General features: G+C 46.1%; 1 protein-coding gene across 1 annotated transcript in view; it reads left to right on the top strand.

The window, feature by feature from the left end:
* The first annotated feature begins 377 nt into the window (after positions 1–377).
* nalf1a (NALCN channel auxiliary factor 1a) overlaps positions 378–22,504 on the top strand; it is a 338,137-nt gene continuing 316,010 nt past the window's right edge. Inside the window, exon 1 of the mRNA XM_077246906.1 lies at positions 378–1,064. Within this exon, the coding sequence (XP_077103021.1) occupies positions 378–1,064 (687 nt within the window). The remainder of the gene's footprint in view (positions 1,065–22,504) is intronic.

The raw sequence follows: 22,504 nt of genomic DNA, 5'->3' as shown, positions 1-22,504 counted from the left end.
ACGAGGAGTCATTGCGCTTTTCACCAGAAAGCCCTGAATCAGAGCGAGCCGCCATACAGTGGCTTTTCCGTGTTATAGCGGCTCTGCGCAAAAGGGGAGAGCGGAACCCATGACAGACGAGCAGGGAGAGACATGTTGCTATAGATAACTGGGTTTTTTACCCGGAGAAGCACCTGGAGATGGGATTCTACAATGAAAGCAGTAATCCCCCTTAACACAGCAACTGACCGGGAATTGCAGTTAATCGCGGAGGTGAGCCATGACCGCTCGCTAGCCATCGTTTAGTGGTCAAAACTCAAGACAGACCTCCCGTCAATGACTATTGTGGCAGAAAAGCCCCCACGGTGGAGACAGACAGTGCTGCGCTTTCCCAAAATATGACCAGCGGTGCTTGGAAGTGTCGGCAGCGAGATGACGGCTTAAACATTTGGTGTGCTCCCCGCGAGAACGAGAAGCCATTCACAGACTCCGAGAGGGCCCAGCGATGGCGATTGTCCTTAGCGTCCCTCTTATTTCTAACCGTTCTACTTTCTGATCATCTGTGGTTCTGCGCCGAGGCCAAACTGACAAGGACCCGAGACAAGTTACCATCAGTGGACATGAGCGCAAACCACAGATCCGACCTCCCTTCAACACACAGCAGCCTCAGAATTAACGAAGATGCTATTTTTCTAGTCAATTCTACCAAACCTTTGTGGCAACTAGAAACTTGCCTCCCGGATAGTTTGTCTGAATACTGCTTCACTTTTGTCGACGCTGACCACTTGTGCAGGGGCCTTTCGGAAACGGAGGGGACTCGGTGGTTGAACATAAGCGATTTGTACCTTTCCTTTTGTAATTCGTACTCTCTTATGGATTTGCTTTACGGATCATTAAGTCCGGACAATTTGAACTGCAGCCTTGACGCGATCATTGACGGCGACCAAAACAGATGCAGTCAGTGCGTTCAGGGATACCAGCGTTATGACCTGCACGCGCAGGAGAAATATGAGGAATTTGAGATGATGGCAGACAAATACGAGACGGATGTGTACTCAGTACGGACGTGCATGGAAGAATGCAAGGTAAGGTTGTATTATCTGGATCTCTCGCTTTCCTTCAATAGAGTTGGGTGTTCCTTCTCAGTCGTCATGGTAACTGGTGACAGTAACATGGTAATGTTTTAGTGGGGGAAAAGTGCTTTTCATATTGTAGGCTACTCTTATTTTTTCCGCAGTTCGCATCAGTTGGAAAAGCCAACTTTGCATTTTGTGTGGGTTGGCAATCAGACAAGCATTTAAACTTTTCCCTTCCTCGTGCCTCCATTTATTCATTGCTGCGCAGTGAGATCAACGCACAATCTATGGTTTTGATTTAATCTTACGGAGGAAATTAAATGTCGCTGCTGATCCAAGGTTACTGTGTCAATGCACACAACGCTGCAAAGCCAATCTTTCAACGTGTGTGCGTCATTCTACAACGCGCAGGTGCCCGCCGGCGTCTCTCTGAACTGAATATAAAGCTGCTCCGCCAGGTGTTCATTCACGTCCACCACTGAGTACATTTCAGTAACGCTAATAGAGCACCGGTGCTTTCTCAGATAATCTGTCACAAGAGTATTTTCCCTCGCTCATTGGTCTTGTTTGCACAGCGCGTGCTCTAACATGGTGCCCTCCTAACCGCCATAAACTTGACATTAAGGTTAATTTTCGAGCTCCCGCTGTCATCTTAAATTGATTTGTCTACTCCTGGGCGACGAAAAAATGGCAGTGTTTAGCTCCCGTGTGCTGATAAGGAAGCGAGCTTACCATGTTCTTTACGTTTGTGTTGCTGCATGTAATTAATGTTCAAACATTTACCGAGAGCTTGTAAATTGTTGTTGAAGGAGGCACCGATAAGCTGTCGAATGAGTGGGTGCCGTGTTTTGCTTATTCACTGGTTCATTTGGCGAACACCATGCGTGCTATAAAGACGCATTTAGTGTGAATGGGTTGCGCGCACAGCACCGACGCGCTTGAAGTCTGTGTCGCTGGTGTGTTCGTTGTCCGTGGTGCTGAAACACGCTTAGTCGTGTTACTGACCAACTAAAATAATGGTGACATGCCTTTTGATGCAGGGGACATATTTAATTATTACATGAGCAGTTTGAATTTTACTACATCATTATGCCAATGAAGATTATGACAATAGACGTTTGCATCTGTAATAGCTGCTGCTCTCCTTCAAAAGTAATTAACTTATGTATTTCTAAAGTTGCTCATGAAATTATTATAAAGAATGTGTGGGCTATTTTCAACCAATAAAACAACAATAATAATAATATTAATAATAATGTAACCTGTATCAACAAAATTTGATAAAGGCTGACAGAGAGGCTGTGTGCTTATTTCAACCTGTTGAAGAGTTACATGTGCACACATGTGTGTGCTGTTTTTTTTCCTTCTTTTTTTTATTTCTCACTAAAGTGACAGCCACAGAATTGATATTCAGAAACGTCCCACATGAATAATCTCTCTGCAACAGCCATATACAACATACAACATACACAGCCTCTATAGAACAATTATTTCTATAAAATGCTTGCAAAGTATTGGTTAAGGATATAAATTCTGGCCAGTAACCACAAATTAGTCTTTTGTTTTGCAATGTTTTCTGTGCACGTAAGTGTTCATCATTTCTGGCCTGGCTGAAGATATTGAGTCATTATAAGGCATGTATTTTGTGTCTTTGAACTGCATCAATGTTGAATGCATTTTAAACAAATCAATGGCTTTTGAAATGAAACGATGTATGAAATGTGTTAGAATATTTTGACTGTTGGATTTCTCACACTCCGACAACAGACATTTTTAAGCGTTAAAATAACTGTCAAACCACGTTACCGAAGCCTGATAAACTACTAGCGAGGGTGAATGAAGGCCATAATGCAGAGGGAGGTGGCAGGAGTCAGTCAGAGCCTTTAGCAAGCAGCTGCAAGGGATAGCCAGTCCCAGCTGTGATTAAGCGGTGAGATATAGAGACAGAAAGCAAGACAGAGCGAGACTGAGAGGATGGGTAATCACTGTGACACGTCGGCTCTGACAGCCGGATCAGCCTTCAGGTTGATTTAATTCCGCATCTTCCTTGCACTGCATTGAAGCATGGGAGACACTGTTTCATTTGCCTGTGTGTATATGTTTGTATTGTGTGTAAATGTGCTAAATATTGAGAACAATTGACATTATAAATATTAGGAACAATTGACATTATAGGTACGAAAAAAATTAATGGAGAGAGGGGGTAGAGATTAGAGTAATAAACTAAGAAGGTTTTACTCAATAGTGTGCTATTCTTAGCTAGTGTATTGAGCTCTGCATAGTTGCACTAATGTTACAGCTAGGCTGTTCTGTGACAAAGCATCTCACCACTGATAACATGGACAACATTTAGTATCCCAAAGAACAAAAGTTTACTTTTTTTTCACTATAGTGCGTTCACGTAGGTGAAGTATTCAATTAATCATTAAAAATGTTAAGTGCGAGAAGTTCGCTTTGGTACTTGCCTGGACTTTTCCATGCACCGTGGTTCAAAATAATTGGATACTAGGAGTTAAAATCTGCTGTTTCTTTCCAGTAAAAAATGTTCTGGCCTCATTACATTTCAATTGGAAATGTGGATGAACACCTCCTAATATGAGAATATTTGATGTAGATCTTTGATTTTGTCTGATTGGCTCTTATGTGCAATGGAGGTGCTTGTGGTATGGAATTGATCGCTATTTGGATGAAACCCTATTTTCTGAGAATAGATAAGACAAGTCTTACATTCCTCTAAGAGCATAGATAGTGTTGGTACATTCGGCAGGGTTTGATCCCGCAAGGGTTTGGCAAAATTGCTTGTTCATCTCCTCCAAGTTATCTCAGTTTTGGGACATGTCTTTATCACCCTTCTGTCTGTTTCACACACTTTTCTTTTCTCTCAACATTGCAATACAATATGACCTGTCATTCATTTATTGGTCTCTCCTCACACAGATTTCCACATTTCCTTTTGTGTATATCCTCTATCCAGTATTGCTGAATTAAATGAATAATTCCTAAAAAAGTAATAATTCTGTCATAATTTACTCACTGTCATGTCATTTACAAACACATCTGGCTTTTCTATTATTTTGAAGATATTTTAAAGAATGTTGGACGGAATCAAATGCAGACAATTTTTAATTTCTTTTTAGGGTGAACTTAGTCCTTTACCAGGGTGCTTTTCTATAACTCTTTCTATAAATTTGTTTTAACCAACTGTAAGTGGATTCAGAAATTTGCATGTTACTGAGGAGTGGGATCAGATAATCTGAAATGCAAATGATACAAAACCGAAGCCCCTATGTTATCATGTTTATGAAGAGATGTTTTTTCCCCCACTTTCCTTGTCTTTTTATTTTAGAAAAAAACACAATGCCCCGCTGTCTCATTGATGTTATCACTGCTCACTGTGTATGGAAGAGCAACCGCACTCTTCTCTGTGTTATTTAAACAGGGCTTTTATTAGTGTTGGCCAACGGAAGATGACTACCAAAAAGGCTGTTTCTAGGAGTGGTTTTCTCTGTCCAAATCCTGGCATGAAACACTAAAATTAATATAAAACCGGAGTTACAGAGGACAGGCAAAACCATGCTTTGTTGATGATAGGTGAACAATTTAAAATGTCATCTGCCACTTAGAGGATAATTATTTGTGCCCAATTATTTGTATTAGTGAAATTCCCTCCTTGAAAAATAAGTAGCAATTGTGTAATGTTACAGATAAGATAACTTTAGGTCAGAATCTGGTGTTAATTTTCAGTGCTAGTCCTAGGTTCTGGTAAACTAAACCCTATACTAAGACAATTAGACCCTACCAACAACTTTCTGATCACATAACCTAATAGTCAGGTTCACTATATATTTTTGTGGGAATTTTTGGGGGATTTGCTAAACTATACATTTTTGGAAAGGTTATTGTATAAGGAGTCAGAAAATCAATGTTTGCATTTGCCCAGATGTCTACGTGGCGGCCATATTGAATTTTTTAAAAATGGCCGCTGTAAAACTTTAATTTGTAATATCTCGGCTTCTGAATAAGTCCTTGTCCAGTCCTGTTGCCCCCTCGTGGGTTTTGTTTTCTGTTTTGTGCCATAATAAACCTTGTGTGTCTGCATTTGGGTTCTCTCCTTCAACCACATGACAATGTACCGACCAAAGAAGAACCCAGCAGACTGTATGTCATCTCCCGCTAAACCACAGCCGACTGACCAAGAACATTGGTGGCAGTTGGCCATCGCCGACAGTAGAAATGGAAGACTTCCATTCCCTCCCCAGGGTGAGTTGTCCCTGAAAAGAGAAGAGATTCTTCCTGCCTGAGGTCCTGGTTTCTCGCTATTTCATCGCCGGTCTCAATTCTCTTCCTCTGTCTGAATGAGAGGAGCTGATTTGTCACCCATTTTGAGCAGTTGTGGATTGCTTATCTCAGAGAGAGCCAAGGGGTCCCACAAGGTTTTCATCTGCCATGCTTCCAGTGCTCCCGGAGGGTCGAGTCCTAGCATGTCGTCACTCAAGGGGTACAGGGTCTCTCCGTTTCTTCTCCCGAGGTTTCATCCACACCCGCTGATCTCCGTGGCAAACGAGGGAGACGGATTTCATGGGATTCTCCTTCGGAATCATCTTCGACGGAGTCAACGCTGTCTGAGACTGTCCTTCCAGCACCAGATACGGTCCCCGTGGAGCCTCTCCAACCGGCCACTTGTCCAGCTATGATATCTGCACCGCCTCCTAGGAGAAAGAGAAGGAGGAAGGGAGCCTTCCATCCTTCGTCTCTGCCTGCCCCAGAGCCCGCTACTGCAAGCGCTGCCCCAGAGCCCGCTACTGCAAGCGCTGCCCCAATTAATACATGATTAACTAACTGTATTTTTCTATGTACATTTCTGAAATGCACTTTCTGTAAAGCTGCTTTGAAACAATATGTATTGTGGAAAACGCTATACAAATAAATTTGAATTGAATAACTAGGAGTTCCTTTTATTGAAGAGTTTAAAATTAGCTAATGTAAAATGTGGATGTTCTGGAACTATCGACATGCACATTTAGACCACAGTATGATTAAGCAACCTTTTTAATTAGACAGTTTCTATACATCATTATCGCTTTCATACATCACGGCTTGGGAATCGTCATTGCTCTGGCACTGGCTGCTGCACTGACACATGTCAGTACAGGCTAAGTCCTTAGCTCTGCAGGAGCATCTCCCAGAAGGGCAGTCAGATTTACACTTGCATTGAACCAACTCAAGGATGGCCTTTGGGGCAGGGAGGACCTTTGTGGTCACTGGTTTGAGCATGCCATCCGAGTGTTTGAAGTATCCGTTTTGCAGAGGTTCCAGCGGTGGATCCTGCACAGCAATGGCTGCCTGTGCCCATACTCTTGTTTGGACATGGACTCTCAAGATTTGCTGCTTCAGAGTTCCAAGTGTGCTGGCCATCGGGACTACCGGGAGCGAATTCTTCTCCCTCAGGATGGTAGAGATTCCCGGTGGGCCGACGTGCTTTTTGGGCTGATACATAATACTTTTATTATTTTTTTTGTCTTAGTGGCCCATAAAACTCGTACATCGGCCCATTCGTTTTGTTTGGTTTCATTGGCGGCCCTGTGTACCAGATGTTTTGTAAAACAATGTTCTTGAGGGATGACACGGCTGATATATGTTGTTCATATAATATATATATACAAATATTTAGCTGATATAATATGTATAACTATACCTGTATATCAGAAGTCTGAGGAGCAAAAGTCATATATGACACACTATACAGAAATATTATCTAGCTTAGTTAGCTGTAGTCATGTGTGTATAACTATGTTGTTGAAATGTATAACATTTTCTGAGGTAAAATGAAAATAATACTTACTATACATGTGTTAGATGCTCTGTAAAACAATGTTCTTAAGGGATGACACTTCTGATATAGCAAGTCTGAGGAAGAGCCATTGACTCAAAAAATCACTGCAAATAAATTTTTTCAACAGGAACTTTGCTATTTTGTGTGGGGATCACTCTCAGCACGCATTCTAGTAGGTTTGCAATGTGCATGTTTTTGTAATTATTTCCACAATAAATGTAATAACAAATTTATATAAAGTGATATAAAAAAATCTTTATTTTTTGAAGAACAGCTGGAATATGAAATGATAACTTTTCATTACAAACATATTGCAAGAAAACAACCACACGGGGTAATGTTTTACCTACTTATGCATCTATGGGTTAATGTGGTAACATCTTGTAGCTTTTTAACTAGCCCCATTGGATTCCTTGACACTTACAGTGTGGGTTTAGCAGTAAAAAATCAACATTCCAGTTTATTCAGAAGTCGAGATATTACAATTTTAAATTTTACGGCGGCCATTTTTTAAACTTCAATATGGCTGCCATATAGACATCTGAGAAAATGCAAACATTGATTTTCTGACTCCTTATACAATAACCTTTCCAAAAATGTATAGTTTAGCAAATCCCCACAAAATTCCCACAAAGGTTAAAATCAGAATATAACAAACCTGACTATAATAATCAGTGGTTTATACTGCTCAGATCAGAGTATAATACACCAGTCCAGAGTATTTTAAATAATAAAACAATTTATGCATTAATGTTAAAGACAGACACAGAATTCATTACAGATCTGTTACTAGTATATATTTATTTGGTAAATTTTTTTAATTAAAATTTCCAGGATATTCAATCCCTCATTCCCACTTGAAAAAAAAAAAAAAAATTTTGAACAAAAAAATTCTGGAGGTGTAATTAGAAGTAAAATTAACAAGAAACAGAACACTAGGCCTTTTTGCACATGCAATAAAGAAAGAAAGGGAGAAAGAGTGATTAGTTACTGTGTGTGTTTTTAGTCTTTAAACTATGCAGACAAATTGCCAGACACAAAGGATTCTGCAATTTTCCATTCATTTCAAGCTTTGCATAATCGGGCTCTTTTTTTAATCATCCTAATGGGTGGCGTCCAGCTTATCAGGTTGAATAGTTATCCCCCTTTCTATAGATAGACCTCACCATGGTATTTGCAACCTTCTGTCCATGGTCAAGTATACTGTAGTATATTAATTAATATTATAGTATGATTTATATTTAACCCCTAAATGCACATTATTAGCTCTTTAAATGTCATAGTGTACTGCATTAACAGATATGCCATTCAGATGAACTCATAGGATCAGACCCCCGAAACTCCTATTCATTTAAATAAATCAGCGGATTGGATGGGATTAGAGGGATGGGTGGAGCCAAGAGTTTGAAGCTGTGGCTAGGGTCAGGTCTCCATGGTAGCATTAGAATGCTGAGCATGTTTGCTTATTCATAAAAGCCTGCTGTGGGCTGCTGCAGCCTTCTAGTGAGGGACACAACCGCGACCAAGGTCAGAGTCCCAGAGCTCAATTACTTCACTGCCACTGCAAAGGGGTCTATAATAATGTGCCAGACCAGCACACATATGCTTACACCAATGGAGACATGTTTTTTTAAGATTATTTGCATACATTTTGATAGATTTAGAAATAGATGTTTACTCTAGTAACCCATGTTCCGTTGATAAAGTGTTTTCTTGAAATAAAGACACTGATTGTAGCACATGCTTGCAACTTGGGTCTCGTGATGAAGGTCAGAACACCTCTCTATGGGTCATCATTTCCTTTGAAGATAGGTTGTCAAGGAGACAACCTATCAGCGGCTTACAGCGGCTTGTACACTCACGTTGACACTCATTAAGCCGCTGTACAGCCTTGTACAGCGGCTTAATGAGTGTCAACGTGAGTTTTACGTAGTCAACAATAAGAGTTTCACCAGTTCCACCTTCTTTAATCCTCAAGGAATGACTGTAAAGAGCCTCAGAGAAGACACACTTCCACCTGTCCATCCCAGGCTGTGGTTCCTCATAGGGTATCCAAAATTCGTAATCAGTACATTGTTTCAGAGGAAAAAATAAATATATAAACTGATATAGACTGACAGTATAGTTCAGCTAAAAGTGAAAATCTTATCATTTTACTCACCATGTTCTCGTTCCAAACCTGTATGACTTTATTTCTTCTGCAGAACACAAGGCAAGATATTTTAAAGAATTTTTTTGTCTATACATTAGAGGTCAGTGGGGTCAAAAATTTGGCCACTTTAACTCTATAAAGCCTTTAAATTATAATCATGATGGAAACTGTGCTCAAAAACCTGTTGTACACAATCTTCTACATGCCTTCCGCACTCTGATTAACAGTTCATACAATTTTTAGTAAGTAAAAGGTCTTTTAGTATAATTCTAAAAATATTCACCTTCAGGTCGTGGTCTTTTTCCTGTGAAATTTGTATTGAGTTTTATAAAGTGAATATAAGAATACATTTTATAATAACTTTTATGCATTTCAAAATGAACATTTACTTCACTGAAGCAACTTGTGTTTACTCAATTATCCATACATCATTTTCTTTTTAGAGAAATCATGTTAAAATGTAATTATCAAATATGATACAACAGGCATTTGAGGAAAGTTTATTCGTAGATCTCTTAATCATTATTATATTGCATTCATTATATGATTTGCCGCACCACAATATAAACGTCTCGGTTACTGACGTAACCTCAGTTCCCTGAGAGTAGGGAACGAGTATTGCGTAAGCTTACGCTGTGGGAAAACGTTTTGGGTTATGACTATAACCCTTGTTCCCTGAGAAGGGAACGAGACACTGCGTCGAGAATCGACTCTTTGGGGACGCTCCCTTAGCGTGCGCCTCTGAAGTATGAATGAAACTATTCCAATCCTGATTGGTGTTGCGTCATGACGTGACATGTGACGGCATAACCGGATGCATAAAAGCGACGCCGGCACACACACACACTAGCCTAGCGATGAAGCAAGACGCTCTAAGGCCTCGAGGGGCGTGGCAGGACGACGCAGTGTCTCGTTCCCTTCTCAGGGAACAAGGGTTATAGTCATAACCCAAGACGTTCCCTTTCGAGGGAACTCTACACTGCGTCGAGAATCGACTCTTTGGGGAACGAGTGCCCACTAGGCCACGCACCGAAATAGGCCTGTCCCGGAGTGAAACTGTTTAGGCACTCAGCAAGGACTGAGCACGTGTGCACCAGGCGTACAAGGAAGGTTGAGACTGTAGAACCTAATAAAAGTATGTGGAGTAGCCCAACCGGCTGCCACACAGATCTCCTGTAGAGGTACTCCCGAAAGAAAGGCCCTAGAGGAAGCTATGCCTCTAGTTGAATGGGCCCTCACGGCTAAAGGTGAAGGCAAGTCGCGCACCTTGTAAGCCTCAGTAATAGCCTGAACAATCCAATTACTAATAGTCTGCTTGGATGCCGGGAGCCCCTTCTTAGGTGACCCAAAACATACTAATAATTGGTCCGACCTTCTCCAAGAAGAGGACCTCTCAAGGTACATGCTCAAAGCTCTGACGGGGCAGAGCAAATGAAGCTTCTCTTCTTCTGCCGACACATGAGGCGGAGGATGGAATGCCTGAAGGACTGTAGACCGAGCCGCATTAGATGGAACTTTAGGCACATAGCCCGGACTCGGGTGCAAAAAAGCTTTTACTCTGCCTGGGGCAAACTCCAAGCAAGCTGGTGTCACTGCCAGGGCTTGGAGATCTCCCACCCTCTTAATTGAGGTAATAGCCAAGAGAAATACCAATTTTAGCGTTAAGTCCTTAGGCGAAGCCGACTGCAAAGGTTCGAAGGGGGCAAGGGATAACCCTTCAAGAACTATTGCCAGGTCCCAGGCAGGAACCCTGGACCTGGTTGCCGGTCTCATCCTCCGAGTACCACGGAGAAAACGAATGACCAACTGGTGCCTCCCCAGAGGCCCATCACTCAATGGCGCATGGAAAGCCGCAATGGCAGCCACGTACACCTTAAGTGTGGAAGGGGAGAGACCCGCAGAGAAACGATTTTGAAGAAACTCCAGAACTGAAGCCACTGGGCAGTTAACTGGATCTAACTCCTGTTCTCTACACCAAGTGGAAAATACATTCCACTTGAGGCCATATAATCTCCTAGTAGACGGAGCCCTAGAGCTAAGTATGGTTTCAACCACTCCAGCTGATAGACCAGCATCTAGGTACTGAACCCCCTCAGAGGCCAGACCCACAGCTTCCACAGCTCTGGGTGAGGGTGGAAGACTGTGCCCTCCGCTTGAGACAACAGATCCCTCCTCAGAGGAATCTGCCATGGCGGAGCTATCAGGAGTGATATTATGTCTGAAAACCATACTCGGGTCGGCCACAATGGGGCAACCAGAAGTAGACTGATGCCCTCTTGACGGACCCTCTCCAGGACTGCCGGAAGCAGAGCGATCGGGGGAAATGCGTACAGGCGAAGCCTCGGCCAGGCCTGTACCATGGCATCCAACCCCAGTGGAGCTGGATGCGAGAGGGAGAACCAAATTGGACAGTGGGACGTCTCTCGAGACGCAAATAGATCCACTTCCATCAGTCCAAACCTCTCCCATATTAGCTTCACCACCTCTGGGTGAAGTCTCCATTCCCCGGGCCTCAGCCCCTGCCTCGACAGGATGTCTGCTCCCTGATTCTGAACCCCCGGAATATACATTGCTCTGATAGACAGTATTTTCCCCTGGGACCAAAGAATAATCTGATGCGCCAGTCTGCACAGAGGGCGCGATCTGAGTCCCCCTTGTCGGTTCAGATAGGCTACCACAGACGTATTGTCTGATCGTACTAAGACATGGCAACCTTTGATGTCTGGGAGGAAGCTCCTCAAAGCCCTGAACACAGCCATCATCTCTAGGCAGTTTATATGCCACGAATGATGATGGTCCTGCCACAGACCCCTGGCAAAGCGGCCGTCCATGACCGCGCCCCAGCCAGTGAGGGAGGCGTCTGTCGAAACGGTTTTCCGGCGACCTGACACTCCCAACACTGGCCCTTGGGATAGGAACCAAGGTTTCTTCCATATTTGTAGAGAATGAAGGCATCTGCGCGTTACTCTGATTATACGAAATGGATTCCCCTTGGGAGAAAACCCCTTGGTTTTTAACCACCACTGAAGGGGCCTCATGTGTAGAAGGCCCAAAGGAATGATGTTGGATGCCGCTGCCATGAGGCCCAGCATTCTTTGAAATTGCTTTACAGTGATGGCCTGGCCTAGCTTTAACCTGGATACCATCGTCAGAATCGACTCGATACGTGCGGGAGACATTCGTGCCTGCATCGTAATCGAGTTCCACACGACTCCCAAAAACATCGTGCACTGGGATGGTTCTAGCACACTCTTCTTTGTATTGAGTCTTAACCCCAATTTCTGAATGTGGCCAAGGACGACATCTCGATGCCGAACTGCCACCTCCCGAGACTGGGCCAGAATGAGCCAGTCGTCGAGATAATTCAATATACGGATGCCTTGAAGTTTCAGTGGAGCAAGGGCTACATCCATACATTTGGTGAATGTGCAGGGAGAGAGTGCTTGGCCGAACGGAAGAACCCGATATTGGTAAGCTTCGCCCCCGAAAGCGAACCTCAGGTATCTCCTGTGACATGGAAGGATGGAGATGTGAAAATAAGCGTCCTTTAGATCTATCGTGACAAACCAGTCCTCGGATCTGATCTGACTCACGATTGCAGGAATGGTTAGCATTTTGAACCTGAACCTCCTCAGAGACCGGTTCAAAACCCTGAGATCTAAAATTGGCCTTAACCCCCCTCTCGAGACTGGCCTCTGGTGTTTTTCGAGCATTTTTCTCGACTCCCTGAAGCGGAATACCGGCAGGGTGTAGTCGAAACGGTTTTTGTGACCACAATTGATGCTCTTTGTTATAATATTTTCGCTGGAAAGAGATGCGGCCCGAAGCGTCGTTGACGGCGGGCAACCTACATCGTTTCCTAGAGGGCTCCGCTGCGAGAACAACCTCGGTTGCTCTACAGCGGAGGGGACAGCCCTCAGAGGTCCTACCACTTCGGTTAGGACCTCTTTCCCGAAGCCCTCCTAGCCTGAATGACGTCCCTCAGGTCGCCTTTCTGGCTGGAGGACTTCGATTTCTGAGAGTGTTTCCTCTGTTGCCAAGCTCCAGGAGGAGGGGCTCTAGAGGAAATGCTCTCTCTTTGCTCTGCTCGGTGTGAGGAGCTGGCTGATGGCTGGGGCTGATCTCTTGGCCCCACCCTACTAGATTTAGACTTCGCCTTACGGGGGAGGTACTGCTGGAACGCCGCAGATTGTTTCTTCGCCTCCTGAAACCTGTCGACGACCGATGTAACGGCGTCACCGAACAGGCCAGAAGGCGAAAGCAGCGCATCCAGCAGAAAGGATCTATCTTTTTCCTTCATACCAGATAGATTTAGCCACAGATGTCTCTCCGTGGCCACCATAGCTGCCATAGAGCGGCCAATGGCGCGGGCCGTCTCTTTTGTGGCCCGGAGAGACAGATCTGTGGCTCTTCTCAACTCCGCTATATCCTCAGGAGTTGGCCCCTCCCCCTCATCTAAATCTTTCAGGAGGTCGGCCTGGTATGCCTGCAAGAGTGCCATAGAGTGCAGACATGAACCAGCCCGACCTGCCGCCATGTAAGCCCTGCCTATTAATGCAGATGTATCTCTGCAGGGCTTACTAGGCAGCGCCGGGGTTTTTAGGGAAGATGCAGACTCAGGGGAAAGATAACCCGCTAGAGCCTCCTCCACTTTAGGCATCTTCCCATAACCCAAATCCCGTGCCCCCACTACATTGCTGTAATCCACCACACTGGGATTGGAGACACGGGATGAGTGCGGTTTATCCCACGATCTCGAGATCTCTTTGTGGAGATCGGGGAAAAACGGCAAACCCCGGCGCTGAGGTTGTGATCTGTGCTGCAGGAAACGCTCATCAAGCTTGCTTCTCACTTGCGTTCCCTGCTCATCATGTGGCCAGCTAATGTTGAGTCTGGCCACAGCACGAGTCACAACCTCTACCAGCTCCTCATAACCTTGGCCGTGAACTGGCGCGCCTAGATCACGGTCATCCGCTTCAATACTGAGCACATCCACTTCCTCGGAAGCAGAGAGCTCAAGCATTGGGACCTGATCATGGGCAGGAGAAGCCGCGATGCGGGCTCCTGCACCACTCTCAGGGGCCACGAGATCCTCAGATGAAGAATGAGAAGGTGCCTCAGCAGTCTCAATTTCATCTAAAAGATCCCGCTGCGAACCCCACGATCTCAATCGGCGCGCCGCCTCAACAGACGCGGGACCAGAACCACGGGGAACGCGAGCCTGACCGTGCTTATCAAAGCACGCCAGCCGGGAGCGCAGCACTCTAATGGGAAGTGCTTCACAGTCTACACAAGCAGCCCCCTCGAGAGCTGCTCGTGCATGCTGCGCTCCCAAACAATTCACACATAAAGCATGTGTGTCCCCACCCGTGATAAAACGAGGGCAAGGGTGCACACAAGCTTTAAATTGTTCGCTGGCCATTTAATCAAACTTTCTGTGACAAACAACACCAAATAAGACAGACAGTTTTCAACATAGAGCGCTTGCTGAAGAGCGAAAAGCTAGTGTGTGTGTGTGCCGGCGTCGCTTTTATGCATCCGGTTATGCCGTCACATGTTACGTCATGACGCAACACCAATCAGGATTGGAATAGTTTCATTCATACTTCAGAGGCGCACGCTAAGGGAGCGTCCCCAAAGAGTCGATTCTCGACGCAGTGTAGAGTTCCCTCGAAAGGGAACTCCTTTTCTCGAGAATATTGAAGCAAATCTTTTTTTAAATGCAGTGCAGCTGCACAGCAGACATACAGCTGAGCGCCTTAGCTCGCTCATTGGCTGTGCTGCGGCAACTGCACGAACCTATGGTGAGTCGGCTAGGATGCGCGAACCATTCAGGACGCTTCATGTACGCGTGCGTGTCAGAGCCCGCCAAAATGGGCGTGGCTTATGGCAATATAAAGCACAAAGCACAGTAGCACGGCGAGTTATGCAATACTTGTTCCCTACTCTCTTATTTTGAGAGGTCTCTCGTATTGCGTAAGTTAGCTTAGACTATGGAAACCCCTTCAAAACGCTGTGTGTGCTTAAAAACTTCGCCCCATACTATAGCCTAGGGCCAAGGGCCTGAGGCTCATAGAAGAGTAAAGTTATGAGTTCTAATATGGCCAGATCCGAATGAGCCTTATATAGGAAAATAATGGGAATGGGCCTTATAAGGGGGCATTCTCCTTCCTATATGGTATATAGAACCGCAGTTCATGTTTATTCAGGACCAGACAGACGGCGGGCCTTATAATTGTGAAAATGTGCTTGTAGTGGATTCAGTATGCTGAGAACGAAGAGGACAGGGTTAGCTTACGGAGAACACGTGGGTTTTATTTAAATCAAAAAGAAAACAACCAAAACAACAGGTTCGCACTTGCGCTGTTCAAACATTCACTGGGTGCTAAATCAGCTGACACTCCGGCCGTTTCACTCTCACTCTCTCCCTCCTCAATCACTGTTCAAAGTCCATACTGTTTCAGTCGTGTCGTTCTCAGCACTCGTACCCACAGGTTCTCCGTGTCTCTCTTCCTCTCCTGCTGTTGTTTCGTCGTGGCTTTTACTGTCTCTCCACACCAATCACTGAAACCAGACACAGGTGTTTGTCATTTGCACTTGACCCAGTTATGCCGCACCTGTCTCCCAATTATCTCTCCTGTAACAGACTTTGCTAGACCACGCCCCCCTTGCCACATACCCCCCCCCCCGACTCAGCCGGAGGATAGCGGATAATAGCGGAGGATGAGGACGGCCCATCTGATGGCTAGACATTCTTTTTCAATGGTGCTGTACTTAGTCTCTCTCTTCGAGAGCTTGCGACTAATGTACAGCACCGGCCGCTCCTCTCCCTCTATCTCCTGGGACAGGAGACTGAAACGTGGCTGGAGCCCCAAACAGTAGAGCGTTGGCGTTAGCAACGCCAAGGTTATGGGTTCGATTTCCAGGGAAAGCAAGAACTGACAAAATGTAAAATTTGTACCTTGAATGCAATGTAAGTTGCTTTGGATAAAAGCGTCTGCCAAATGCACAAATGTAAATGTAAACAACCCGAACAGAAGTGTAATGAATCGGTGTAACCTGAACGGCGTGGTAAAGGCTGTTTTTTTCTTTAGATAAGGGGATCTGCCAGTATCCTTTCGTTAAGTCCAGTGTCGAATAAAAGCAAGCGGTGCCCAGCCGATCAAGCAGTTCGTCAATCAGCGGCACTGGATGCGCGTCGAACTTTGACACAGCGTTAACTTTGTGGTAATCCACACAGAAATTAACCGAGCCCTTTGTTTTAGGCACTAAAACTATCGGGCTCGCCCAATTACTGTGGGATTCTTCTATTACCCCCGTCTCAAGTTTTGCCTCTAACTCAGACTGAACCACTTTCTTTTTGTGTTCAGGTAACCTATACGGCTGGCTGCGAACCACCGCGCCCGGCTCAGTCTCAACATGGTGCTGAATAAGATTAGTTCGACTGGGTAGGGGCGAGAACACGTCAGCAAATTCTGCCTGCAACCTGGCTACGTCAGCCACCTGGGACGGTGAAAGATGATTTCCTTCCGGTGCCAGTGCGAGTGATTGCTGTTTAATATTCGCCTCTGGCCCGAGATCCTCTTCCGCACTAATTACCGTCGCCAGAATCACTGACTCGGCCTCACTCCATGCTCCAAAACTATGTGAAAATTATCCTGCATAATCATTTAGATAAGACAATATATTGATTTAAAATTTGTATGACGTGTTTTGTGTGAGAAAGCTTTATGCGAGGAGGCATGATCTATCATTAATATGAATGCATTTTACACCTGAGAAAGACAAAGACCCTCCCCTAATGGCCCTATCAGGTGCCATCAGGCCCAATCATTATGAGGAGCATTGCACAAAGAATGAGGAGAAATTAAAAAAAGAAAGGCTTTTAGATTGTCTGGATTTATATACAACACAACATAATCCAAAGATACACAACAAAGGACAGAAAGACATTAGTAAACACACTGATCTAAAGAAAAAGACTTAAACAGTCACACACCTTTGTGCCATTCCTGAAACATAGTAGCCTACATACCTGTCATGTCCAAGGTGTTTGACTTTTAATTTGACCATTTTCATGTACAGAGACTCATGTGAATGTTGAAGTCAGCAGGACTCATCCAGTGGCATCTGGTCTCTTTCTAAAAAATAAATAAATAAACACCTGTAAACATGTTGATATCAAGACAAACTATAGGGCTGCACGATTCTGGGAATACATTTTAGATTTCACACTCACACACACACACATATATATATATATATATATATATATATATATATATATATATATATATATATATATATATATATATATATATATACACACCCACTGCCGTTCAAAAGTTTGGGGTCGGTATGATTTTTAATGTTTTTAAAAGAAGTCACTTATGCTCACAAAGGCTGCATTTATTTGATTAAAAATACAAAACAAACCCAGTAATATTGTGCAATAATATTTCAATGTAAATCAGCTGTTCCCTTTCAAGGGAACTTCGAGCTGCGTCAAACGCTGTGGGAACGCCCCTGCGTTGTGCGTCATGAAGCACGTATGGAATCAGCCCAATGGAGAGATGAAACGTCATAGGCGGGTGACGTCATCGACCAGGAAACTATAAAGCACCCCAAAAACACAAGCGCATTAGCTTCTGTGCTTTCAGTCGCGCTACATGTGAATCTGTCCCTGTGTGATATTGTCTGTCTTACATACCCTGCACCACACAAACAATTTATCCCTATATATATATATATTGAGAGATTATGGCGGACGAACAGCAGTTTAGAAAGTGTGTTCCTCCCTGCTCGCGTTATTTAACGAGCGGGGATACACATGATCTTTGTGTTGTTTGTTTGGGAGTTCAGCATGCCCAGTTTGCTCTCGAGGGAGCAGACTGTGAGCATTGCGAGCGTTTGCCGTTAAGGACGCTCCGCTCCCGCCGGTCGCTCTTTGAGGAGAGCGGTTCGGTGCGCGCTCCCCGCGGTTCGGGTCCCGCTTCTGCCGAGGCAGAGCGGCGGCGCTTATCGTGGGGATCGCAGATGGATCTCACAGCGGGGTTTGAGACGGGCTCTGCCTTATCTCTCCCTTCACCTGTGAGATCCAGTGCCTCAGTCCCGGGTTCGGAAGCACGCGCTGCGGTTTCTTCCGCTCGGGCTGAGGCACCAATGCTATCCAGTTCTGAGGAACTTGATGTTGTTAGTGTTGAGGGAGATGTGGAGGATTCGCCACCCCACACTCCTGAGAGTGATGAGCTTATGGAGGTGTTAACAAGAGCTGTTGAAAAACTTAATATTGAATGGCCAGTGACTAGACAGGAGTCTGTTTCTAAATCAAAGTTGGATGAGAGATTTTTGCCGTCACGTGTGCAGCCTCCACGCCGGTGCCTGCCGTTTTTCCATGATCTCCACACCGAGGTGTCGAAATCATGGAGAAAACCGGTGTCATATAGAGTGTTTAGTCCCCAGACTTCAACATACGCTAATATTATGGGAGCCAAGGCTCATGGTTATGGTGCGTTGCCTCGTGTGGAAGAGACGCTTGCGAGCCATCTCTCCCCCGAAGCAGCATCATCTTTTAAGGCACCGGCATTACCCACCAAGCCTTTAAGAAACACTTCGGCTTTGGTGGGTAAAGCATATTCGGCAGCAGGTCAGGCTGCGTCATGTCTGCATACTATGTCAATCTTGCAGGCATACCAGGCTGATCTGCTAAGGGACATGAGTGAGAGTGAGGAGGTCAGTACTGACGTAGTTCGCGAACTGCGTCAGGCTGCTGATTTATCCCTGCGTGCCACCAGAGAATCGGCCAAATTAATGGGTCGTTCTATGGCAGCTCTGGTGGCCGCAGAAAGACATTTGTGGTTAAATCAGACTAATATTAAAGAGAGAGAAAAAGCTTTTCTTTTAGATGCTCCTCTTTCTCCCATGGGGTTGTTTGGTGATGCTGTGAATTCAGTTATCGATAAATTCCAAGAAGAAAAGAAACAAACTGCAGCTTTTAAAAAGTTTCTTCCCCTTAAAGTTCATGTCCCTGGGGCTGCTGGGCGGGAGCAGCCCCGGCCGTCTTCGAGCTCATCACATAGAGCGCAGCAGAGGCAGAGTGTCGCGTCTCGTGCTCCCCCTGCTGGACAGTGGGCTCAGCCGCGACACTCTCAGCCGAAGCCTTCTCCCAGTAGAACTGATCTGAGGACAGTTATATTGGCTAAGAAGGCTTCGGCTAAGAAGAAGTCCTGACGCCAAGCCGTTCAGGATGCTGAGGGTGGTCCCCACCGAGGCGGAAAGGTGTTCACCTCTTTTTACGGTGCCCATTCCTCCTCGGTGCCCTCAGGGGCTCGTTCTGCCAACCCCGCCTTTATGCCGGGGCACAGACGATCCCAGCGAGCGCTTTCCCGAGGGACGCTCGCTCCCTCTGAGGAGGGTCTCAGAGCGGTCAGACCAGTTGTTCCCTGCCGGTGCGCCGTTACAGGGCGCTGCGTCTGCTGCTCAAGTTACACCAGAGGCCAGTCTCGAGAGGCTGGTACCCTTAGTAGAATTTCTGGCAGAGTGGAAAAGCCTTCCAAAAATATCTCATTGGGTCCTGCAGACAGTAGAAAAGGGTTATGCTATCCAGTTCAGGTGTCGTCCACCAAAATTCAGAGGGGTTCTGCACACAGTGGTGGGCCCCGAGCAGGCTCTGGTATTGGAACAAGAGGTGAAAACGCTCCTTCAAAAAGAGGCTATAGAACGGGTTCCTCCTCCCAGTTTGGAGTCAGGTTATTACAGCCGATATTTCATCGTTCCAAAGAAGGATGGGGGGTTGCGTCCAATTTTAGACCTGCGCATATTGAATCGCTCGGTAGGGAAGCTAAAATTCAAGATGCTCACTATCAAGCAGATCGTGTCTCAAATCAGGTCCGAGGACTGGTTTGTCACGATAGATCTGAAGGACGCATACTTCCATGTGTCCATCCTTCCACAACACAGGAAGTTCCTGAGGTTCGCCTTCGGGGGCGAGGCGTACCAGTACAGGGTTCTTCCGTTTGGCCTAGCTTTATCTCCCCGCACTTTCACGAAATGCATGGATGCAGCACTAGTGCCTCTGAGGCTTCAGGGCATTCGTATTCTCAATTACATCGACGATTGGTTGATTTTAGCTCAGACCGAGCAGATGGCGGTTCGGCATCGAGATGTCGTCCTCGCTCATATCAGAAAGTTGGGGTTGAGGCTGAACGCAAAGAAAAGTGTATTATCTCCTTCCCAGAAGACCACTTTTCTGGGTGTCGTTTGGGATTCGGTATCGATGCGGGCGCGACTCTCTCCGACCCGCATCGCTTCGATTCTCTCAGCTGTGAAACAAGTGAAGCTAGGCCAGCTACTCACTGTCAAGCAGTTTCAGAGACTGTTGGGTCTGATGGCAGCAGCGTCCAACGTTATACCTTGCGGCCTGTTGTACATGAGACCGCTACAGTGGTGGCTCAGGACCAAGGGATTCTCCCCGAGGGGAAATCCGCTCCGCACGTTCAAAGTCACGCGGCGCTGCCTTCGTGCTCTGGTCATGTGGAGAGAAACTTGGTTCCTATCCAAAGGTCCTGTGCTGGGGGCTCTTTGTCGTCGCATAACGCTAACGACGGATGCTTCCCTCACAGGGTGGGGGGCGGTCATGAGTGGTCGCCCAGCCCAAGGTCTGTGGCAGGATCATCATCTTTCGTGGCACATAAATTGTCTAGAGATGTTGGCTGTGTTTCAGGCTCTGAAACACTTCCTAACAGACCTGAGAGGCCATCATGTGTTAGTTCAATCAGACAACACGTCGGTGGTCTCTTATATAAATCATCAGGGGGGCCTGCGGTCTCGCCGGCTTTACAAGTTGGCCCGTCAGATCCTCCTGTGGTCCCAAGGGAAGCTACTATCTCTGAGAGCAATGTATCTCCCTGGGTATTTGAATGTGGTAGCAGACTCCCTGTCGAGGCAGGGGCCGAGGCCAGGGGAATGGAGACTCCACCCCGAGGTGGTGGAGCTCCTTTGGTTGAGTTTCGGTCGCGCCGAGGTGGACCTATTCGCTTCCAAGGAGACCACTCATTGTCATCGGTGGTTCTCCATCACTCTTCCAGCCCCCCTGGGGTTGGATGCTATGGTGCAGCCGTGGCCGAGGTCACGTCTGTACGCCTTTCCCCCGATTGCTCTGTTACCAGGAGTTCTGGAGAGGGTCCGCCGGGACGGGGTCAGTCTACTACTAGTAGCCCCGTTCTGGCCGGCCCGAGTATGGTTTGCGGACCTGATTTCTCTCCTGGACGGTTCTCCTTTGGAGCTCCCGGTCAGGAGGGATCTACTCTCCCAGGCGGGGGGCACGATACTTCACCCCCGCCCAGAATTGTGGAAACTGTGGGCTTGGCCTCTGAGGGGGCCCAGCTCATAGACTCCGGTCTCTCAACCGAGGTTGTTGAGACCATTCTTAACTCCAGAGCTCCATCCACGAGGAAGCTTTATGCCTTGAAGTGGAAACTTTTCACTTCTTGGTGTGGAGAACACCTGCAGGACCCAGTTAACTGCCCAGTGGGTGCAGTGCTGGAATTCCTGCAGGAGCGCTTCTCCACAGGGTTATCCCCCTCCACACTAAAGGTGTATGTGGCGGCACTAGCTGCTTACCACGTCCCTTTCAGTGGAGTTTCTCTTGGGAGACACCCGCTTATAACTCGTTTCCTCCGTGGCACTTTGAGGCTGAGGCCAGCAGTTCGTACGAGGGTGCCGACTTGGGATCTGGCCATTGTATTAGAAGGTCTTTCCCTAGCTCCTTTTGAACCTATCGAAGAAGTTCCCGAGAAGTTTCTCACTTTTAAGACTATCTTTTTGCTTGCTATCTCTTCACTAAAAAGAATCGGAGATTTGCAGGCTCTGTCGGTTTCACCCTCGTGCCTGGAATTTGCACCTGGCATGGTTAAAGCTTTTCTGCATCCTAGACCAGGTTACGTTCCTAAGGTTCCTACTAATATTGTTAGACCTACGGTTCTGCAGGCTTTCTGTCCTCCTCCATTTATGTCATCGGACCAGGAGAAACTTAATTCACTCTGCCCTGTTAGGGCATTAGACGCTTATGTCCACAGAGCTGCCCTGTGGAGGAAATCAGAACAACTTTTTGTATGTTTCGGGCCACCCAAGAAAGGGTGTCCGGCGTCTAAACAGAGAATGAGCAAGTGGGTGGTTGAGGCTATCTCACTTGCTTATGAGTCGGCTGGCCAGCCTTCACCTTTGGTTGTCCGAGCTCACTCTACCAGGAGTATGGCTGCTTCTAAAGCTCTTTTGTCGGGGGTTTCCCTGAGTGATGTTTGTGATGCGGCTGGATGGTCTTCACCGCATACTTTTATTAAGTTCTATGACCTAGACTTAAGCTCTACCCCTGGGGCACAGGTGCTCTCGTCCTCTGTGCGCTAGTCTCACATGACGGTCATTTGGTCCTATGGCGACGTGGGTATTCGCGTTCCCACAGCGTTT

Source organism: Siphateles boraxobius, unplaced genomic scaffold (genome assembly GCF_051911475.1).
Source record: "Siphateles boraxobius isolate OS27281-9 unplaced genomic scaffold, OSU_SipBor_1 29, whole genome shotgun sequence".
In the NCBI taxonomy this organism is placed as follows: Eukaryota; Metazoa; Chordata; class Actinopteri; order Cypriniformes; family Leuciscidae; genus Siphateles; species Siphateles boraxobius.
This window is presented reverse-complemented; position numbering and strand designations above follow the sequence as displayed.